The 8,484-nt window shown below is 32.3% G+C and overlaps 1 protein-coding gene across 1 annotated transcript; it reads left to right on the top strand.

Annotated features, from left to right (window-relative positions):
• Positions 1-2,257: 2,257 nt before the first annotated feature.
• Positions 2,258-5,645, top strand: LOC142544193 (serine/threonine-protein phosphatase PP1). The gene is made up of 4 exons (XM_075651258.1): positions 2,258-2,595; positions 4,291-4,850; positions 4,985-5,164; positions 5,327-5,645. Exons 1-4 carry the CDS (start codon positions 2,406-2,408, stop codon positions 5,348-5,350), a joined length of 954 nt encoding a protein of 317 aa, XP_075507373.1. The 5' UTR covers positions 2,258-2,405; the 3' UTR covers positions 5,351-5,645.
• The last annotated feature ends 2,839 nt before the right edge of the window (positions 5,646-8,484 follow it).

Raw genomic sequence — 8,484 nt, 5'->3', positions numbered from 1 at the left:
TATACATATCAATATGCATAGAAAGAACATACATATCAAAGTCGTGATCAACAATGAATTCTTAAATAATTTTATATCATAAATTCATCCATAACATGTAAATAGGTCTTTTTTTATACTTGAGTCCCATTAGTCGACCTTTACTATCGTGCTTGATTTATTATATAGTACGCCCTATGACAACCCCACGATCCATGAACCACCCATATTGTCAACGAACTCATATATCATATAGTAACTTGTTGCATTCGTTTCGTATTATTTTCATGTTCATGACATAACATGTCTCTTGAATATTCACGATCCTTCATCTATAATACATAACAATGGTATATAGTGCAATGTTTTTATCAATAAACGTACTAACAAAGTACATATAAAAATAATCAATAGGAAACATTTGAAACTCATAAGATTACTCATGTATTACTTCAGGAACATGTCAACTTACTTTCCAAGCGTAAGAACACTGGTGGGATAAAGTTATTTGGTCCTATGCTCTAAAATACATCAATAATTCAATCACTACCTTTATACTTAAGCATATGGTTGAAAGTCACCCAATATGGTGCTCTACATATGAAAACAACATTCAATAGGTGAATGCTTACAATCCTAGGATTCTCTTGTGGTGGAAAATTCAATTCTAGCTTCAATTTGAGGAAGAAGAAGAGGTGGAGGGTCAATTGAAGGAAAAACTTGACAAACCCTTGTTTTCTCCCTTGTTCCTACCTTGATTTTTGATGGTGAAACGGTAAAAATGACTGAAACAATCGATCTTTGTCCATTTAAATTACAAAAATCGTGTTTCTAACTCATACTTTTGAACAGGGGAGCTCGGGCGGTAAAATTTTACAACTTAGGCCATTCTGCCCGAGCATAAAGGAACACTTCAGTGGCGCTAAGTCGGTCAAATCTTACAGTTCAAGCGCCACTTTCTCTGCCCATAAACTCAATTTTTCCTTTTGAATTTGCAAAAATGGTCAACATAAAAGTTGTAGCCCTATGTCTTAGCTTGCATTTCGAATTGGCCCCATGTAATTTGCATAATTGAGTAAAGAGTTATGCTCATTCTACAAAAATATGTTAGTGCAAGAGCAACGATACACATGACACATTTCGGGGCGCTTTTGGCTTATTCCACAATGATTTGAACAAAATTTAAAACATAAAAGTTGTAACTCTACTTCTTGGATTTCTAGTGAATTTGGCCTCCTATCAGTGTGATTCATATTCAGATAATTATGCGAAAAACCGTAAGAACTATCATATTTTTCATCTCATTTCCTACATTTCAATACCAACTTTTATTACACTACTTTATCTACAAATCTTACTATTTCTATTTAGATACATATTCATTCTCAATACACCATAAACAACATAGAAACAATATACAATCTTAATATCAATATCTCAATCGATGTCAATAGGTCCATATGCATAATACAAGGAGCACTAGCGACATCATTCATATAAATCATAATGAATCAAGTAAGCGCATAACGACCGACATAAACACATTAATCATTTGTACGATAAACCAGACATTACATTCATCACCCATCCAAATAGTAAAAAAATTATTTTGGTATATTCAATTTTGAAAATCAAAACGTTTGAATTTCATTTTTGATGGTCTTTTGTTTAATAAATAAAGGTAAAGAATGAATGCTGTTCCAGTTTTTTGTTTATATTTCTAAAAATAGATTTTTTGATAAATTAGTAAAGATTACATCTAACACAATATTGTTTTTTCTTATTTATGTCTTTTATTTTTCTGTTTATTGAAAAAACAATTTTTTATTTTAAATAAATAAGTAAGCAAGCACCGATTTAAGAGTTAATAAAATTTTTAATAAAAAAATATTGGAATGTTTGGGACATATGACTAAAAATAAATTTGCAATTAGTAACTGGCATTTTATATCTATGCATGTCAAATTTTAGGATTTGAAAACAACGAATAAATATTTAAAACAGAAATTAATATTACTATATATTGAATCAGAAATATAAAACTATTATGAATTAAAAATAAAATAAATATTTTAAAAAAAAATTAGGCGAACTTAAAGCGCACTAATTATAATAATATTATTAGATTGTCATAACAAATGTATACTGATTAATAAAAAATAGATATTTAATATTTATTATTATTATTACAATAAAAATAGACGCGGATATAAAAAAAAATAGTAAAAAAATCAATTAAGATCAGAAGCCACATTCCATTATTAATTCGAGAATATTAAAATCATATGTTCGTTTTCTCCACCGAAGAAAATAGGAGAACCCGCATTATAGGCTGGTGACATGGGCAAATGACCCAATCAGGAATCTCTCTCCATTTCTAGCAACAGAGGATGCTTCAATTTTTGATCGAATAGAGAATTCAGAAGATGATGACAATGGAAGGGATGATGGAGGGAGGGGTGTTGGATGACATAATCAGGCGGTTGCTTGAAGGGAAAGGGGGGAAGCAGGTTCAGCTTTCGGAGACGGAGATTCGCCAGCTATGCGTCTCGGCTCGCCAAATCTTCCTATCTCAGCCTTGTCTGCTTCAGCTCAGGGCTCCAATCAGGATCTGTGGTATCCTATTTTCTTTTCTTATCGGGCCCTTTTCTTCTGATTGATTTTTATGCGGAGCATAATGTCTTAATCGGTCAATCAATCGACTTTTTAGCTTGTATGTCTATGTTGGGATGGATTCCGTTTTTGGGAAATATTTACGGGAAAATTGTGTTTAATAATGTAGATCTTGGTTTTGGAATTTTGATTTACAGGATCAAGGATATGCTTTTGATGTTGGAGATTTGATGAATTTTGGTTTGCTGGGGAGAAATTCGATCATGTTGTTCAGTGTTGTAAACTGGGATATTTGATTCTTTGTTGAAATTGGAATTGGTTAATCTAGATAAATTTTTTTGGTTCTACAATCACATAAATTTATGTTTGATAACTTAATTTTCCTTTTCGTTTGCTTTTATGATGATGGTACGAGATAATATTTTGAATCGGTTTCAATAATAATGTAGGATTGTTAGAGCAAAAACGAGTATAGTTGGTGTAGTGAAAGAAAAACTAGTTGTCCCTGGTCAAAACTTGTCTACAGTCATTTGCTGAATGAAATAAGTATTCTTGATATTCTTTTTTGCTTCTGTGGGTAGCCATTGATGCTATCAAAAGTTCCTCCATGCATATTAAAAATTGGAAATGTTTTTGATGATGTTTCGAGGATACTAACATGCTAAGAAATATAGGAAATTAGGAGAGTAAAACTGCCATTGGCTAATTATAAACACCTTGTTGGAAGCTGTATTTCGTCATGTTCTATCTTATTTGAACTCGTCGGAAGCGTACAACTCAATTTAGATATAGATGTTATATCTGGCTCTATGTCATGACCGACACTAATATAGATAGTTTCCTTCATAGATTGGTTGGTACATGACGGAGCGTTAGCGTTTTCTTAATTCAGCCCCGTATTAAATTGTAAATTTTCTTTGAATGTATTGATAAAGTGCTTATTATAATTTCTGGGAGAATTCTTATCGAAATTCTACAACTTTTATCTTTCTGAAACTGATGCATAGATGATAATCATCATATGTGTCTTATGAATACGTTTGGTATGAAATAATTTCTTACTTACTCATCATATGTAAGTAATTTTATGATAGGTGTCCTAGATCATTATCGAGAGGTCAAATGACTGCTAAGATATAATTATCAACGTTGTTTGATAACGACTTTCTTCTAACATGAATTCATAATTTATTTTTGCTGCAGTGTTCATTCACTGATTTCATAGAGGCGTATAAATTTTCCTAGGGTTCATTTGGATGGAAGGAATTCATGGGTTTGAATTTTAAATCCTCAATACCAATCTGTTTAATTTGTTAGGGTAATTTTTAGATCGATGGATTTTAAATCCTTCCACTTCAATTTAAGTTAATTTTTAAAACAAACCAAGAGATTTCCAATTCTCAAATATTGAGACATTTCAAATTCATTTTTCCAAATCTATTATTCAGATGATATATTTCCATCTGAACGCAGTATTAGAAATTTCCATTTATATTACTTGGCGATTGTTGTTTCTTTTGATTTTTTATGGGTTCAAAACTAGAGATTCTGAAGTGTTCAGCCGCTATTTGATTCTTTCCGGTACTTTATAAAGTAATCGTGCTATGATATTAGTAATCATCTCCACAGCCTGAGTATATTCTCACCTTTGATTCCTTTTCTTTAGTTTGTAGTCATGATTGAAATTTTTTCTTCCAGGTGACATACACGGTCAGTATCAAGATCTGTTGAGGCTATTTGAGTACGGTGGATATCCCCCTGCTGCAAATTATTTATTTCTTGGAGATTATGTTGATCGGGGCAAGCAAAGTCTGGAGACAATATGCTTGTTGTTGGCTTACAAGATAAAGCACCCTGACAAAATTTTTCTTTTGAGAGGCAACCACGAAGATGCCAAAATCAACCGTATTTATGGATTCTATGACGAGTGCAAGAGGAGATTCAATGTTAGACTTTGGAAGATATTCACTGAGTGCTTTAACTGTTTACCTGTTTCCGCACTCATTGATGAGAAGATACTTTGCATGCACGGTGGAATTTCCCCTGAGCTAAAACAGTTGGATCAGATAAATGATATTCAAAGGCCCACTGACATTCCAGACGGTGGGCTGCTATGTGATTTGCTCTGGTCTGATCCAGATCCTCGGATACGTGGTTGGTCTGATAGTGATAGAGGGGTTTCTTGTACATTTGGGCCAGATGCAGTAGCTGAGTTTTTGGAAAAAAATGAGTTAGACTTGATTTGCCGTGGTCATCAGGTATATTATTTTTTTCTTGACTTTTTTTGGGGTATAGCAGCTGACTGTTTGGTTTTATTTTTTTATTTTTTTGTTTTCATATCAAATCAATCTCTTAAAAGAATATTTACAAACAGATGAAATTTTAACTACAGGTAGTGGAGGATGGATATGAATTCTTTGCAAAGAGAAAGCTCGTAACTATATTTTCCGCTCCCAACTATGGTGGAGAGTTTGACAATGTTGGGGCTCTTTTGAGTGTTGACGAGTCGCTAGTGTGTTCTTTTGAGATACTAAAACCTGCAGCAACCAGTTCGAAAGTTCCTCTGAAAAAGGTGTGTATCAGTACCTGAATTCATCCTTCTGCCTGCCTTTCATTTACACTCTCCGATATGTATAAGTTATACATATATTTTACTGCTTAAATGAGTTTCCGATTGTTAACTTTTGAAAGTCATCCTTATTGCCGTTTCTTTTTCATTGTTTTTGTTTACAAGCCTCCAAAAATCGGGTCCATTTAAAATGGTAGAAAGTTCTCTACACTAACGGGGAGGATGGAAAATATATTTCTTGCTCACCGTTTATGTCTGCCAAGGTGTCTATATGAAGAAATTGCTTTCAACCTCTACGCTGCTTTGAAGCTCGAGGATATTTCTCTATGGATTTTCAAGAATTACGATGTAAATTTTGAGGAGGAACAAGGTGTTTGATTTGAAAATACTGTTTGTTTTGTTTATTTCTTTTAGCATAGTTTTGTATTTAAATTTACGAGTATTGATGTGTTATTTGATTGAATCATTTTGTACATTTCATTAATCTGCTGTCTTTACTCACACTGTGGTGGTAATTTATATTGACACCCTACCCACACAAACACACATGACACTCGATATAGCTAAGTTCATGTTTTCGACTGTAACACCGACTGAACCCGAACAAAGAATCCCCCACAATGATGTTTCATACATGAAAAAAGCTCATTTAAAACGTTGGACATAATTTTTAAAAAAGTTATAATTTTTTATTATGATATAAAAAACAGCGTGAATTGTGATGTAAGCTCATTTGGGATCAATTTTTGGGCTGCTCAACATTAGCCAAGTCAAAGATCATTTTGTGTTATTTTATATTATTTTGACTATCTACATTTTTGTTATATTTGGGCTGGTTTTAATATTTAATTATTGTTGAAAAATATATTTAAAATGTGTGTATTGAATATTTGAATGTTGAAAATAAGAGTTGTAAATATTGAAAATTAGTGTGTGATGATGTAGGTAATGATGTATTTTATTTTTGGATTATTTGTAAAGATTTCCTATAAATAGATCTCTCATTTGTGAAGAAAATCACAATTGAGTAGAGAGAAAAATATTATAAAGTGTGTAGTTTGGTAAATTTTGAGAGTTTGAGATTTTTACTTTTTACCATAAATTTTTACTTTTTCACAACACGTTATCAGCACGAAGCTCTAAAAGTCCTACATACTTTTCCAAGCTCCAAACAGAAGAAAAAGGTAAAAAAAATAATTATATTTATTTTACTGTTATTTATTTATTGTGTATTTATTTAATATACAATATAATGTTATTATTAGAAATAATAAAAATAAATTTTTCATAAACTTGTTATAAATCCTGGGAGGATGTTAAGACGACATCCCACACTCCCGGTAAGGGATACGACAAGTATAAAAGCCTATAAGGTTTTTAAACAAAATAAATTATGACACTCATTATAATATTATGATATGATATACATAATTATTTAAACATGTCTAATATTATATATATCATATTATTACCATAAAATTATACAAATACATACCTTTATTTTTTTTGTACCCCAACGGTCATAAATGGTAAAAAACGGCTAGTTTTTGCCCTATAAATATGATCTCACAAACACATTCCATCACTCCAACTTTCTCTTCTTCTCTAAAAATTATTCATCATCAAATTTTTCGAAGAAAAAAGAAGATGGCTTTCTCAAGGTTATTTTTAATTATTTTGGTTATCATACTCACGAGTCTTTTATTTATCGGAGAATATTCTCCTCGTGTGTTTTCTTTATTTTTACAAATACTTGTACTTGTTGTTTATCCGTTACTTTGTATTGCAATAATTATTAACTAATAAAATGCATCGTAATTTTTTTTAGTACCACCATGTCAAATTTAACAAAGCTCGAATTTGTTGCGCTCGACATCACGGGAAAGAATTATATGCCATGGACTCTAGATGTAGAAATGCATCTTGAGTCATTGGGTCTAAGCGAGACCATTAAAGAAAATGGCATATGCACGTCACAAGAAAAGGCAAGAGCCATGATATTTTTGCGTCGACATCTCGACGATGGATTGAAATGTGAATATCTGATTGTAAAAAATCCCATGGCTTTGTGGAAGGGATTAAAAGAAAGATTCGAACATATAAGAGAAGTTATACTTCCGACCGCCCGGGATGAATGAAATACATTGAGATTCCAAGACTTTAAAAAAGTCAGTGATTACAATTCGGCGATGTATAGAATAATCTCGCAATTAAAATTTTGTGGACATGAGGTCACAGAATCTGAGATGCTTGAAAAAACATTTTCCACGTTTCATGCATCAAATATTACTCTACAGCAACAATATAGAGTACGTGGATTCGCGAGATATTCTGAACTCATCGCCTGTCTTCTTGTGACGGAAAAAAACAACGAGCTATTAATGAGAAATTATCAGTCCCGACCCACTGGATCAACAGCATTTCCAGAAGTAAATGCTGTAAGTAAAAATGAATTTAAACCTGGAAACCAAAATCAAATTCAAAGACAAGGTTTTGGTCGAGGTCGAGGTCGAGGTCGTGGACGTGGACGTGGACGTGGACGTGGACGTGGAATTGGCCGTGGTCGTGGTCAAGGCCGTGGTTTTGAAAATAATCGAGATAGTTATTTTTATAACTCATCTCAAAAGAACGTCCCAAACCATCCACAGAAAAGACATCATGAGAATACAAGTGTTAATGAGAAGCACTCAAAAAGATATGAAAGTTCTTGTTACAGATGTGGTACTCCAGGACATTGGTCCAAAGTTTGTCGAGCCCCTGAGCACCTTTGTAAACTTTATAAAGAATCATTAAAGGGGAAAGAAAAGGAGACCAACTTCACTGAATGCAGTGACCGTTTGAGTGATTCAACTCATTTTGATGCTGGTGATTTTATGAATGATTTCTCTGGAAATGATCAATATGTTGGTGGGATAGAAATGAACAATATTGATGCTGCAGATTTTCTCAACGATTTCTCTGAAAATGAACAATATAATGGTAGAATATAAATGTACAATAATCTATTTTTCATGTATTCATAGAATAATGTTTTATTGTATAATTATGATTTGTGTTATATTTAAATATATATTGCAAGTAATTTATTTCATTGCATATTTTTTTGAAGTTCAAATATGGAAAATGCTATGAGCAAAGCTGAAGTTTGCATACCCGATAGTGGTACAACGCACACTATCCTCCGAGATAAAAGATATTTCTTGGAACTAAAACCAACAAAAACAACGGTGAATACAATATCAGGTCCTGTAGACTTGATTAAAGGATGTGGTAAAGCACAATTTTTGTTACCTAATGGTACAAAATTTTTGATCAATGATGCT

This window comes from Primulina tabacum, chromosome 1 (genome assembly GCF_025594145.1).
Source record: "Primulina tabacum isolate GXHZ01 chromosome 1, ASM2559414v2, whole genome shotgun sequence".
Classification (NCBI taxonomy): Eukaryota; Viridiplantae; Streptophyta; class Magnoliopsida; order Lamiales; family Gesneriaceae; genus Primulina; species Primulina tabacum.
Note: the sequence above shows the minus strand (reverse complement) of the source record. Positions and strands in the feature narration are given on the sequence as shown.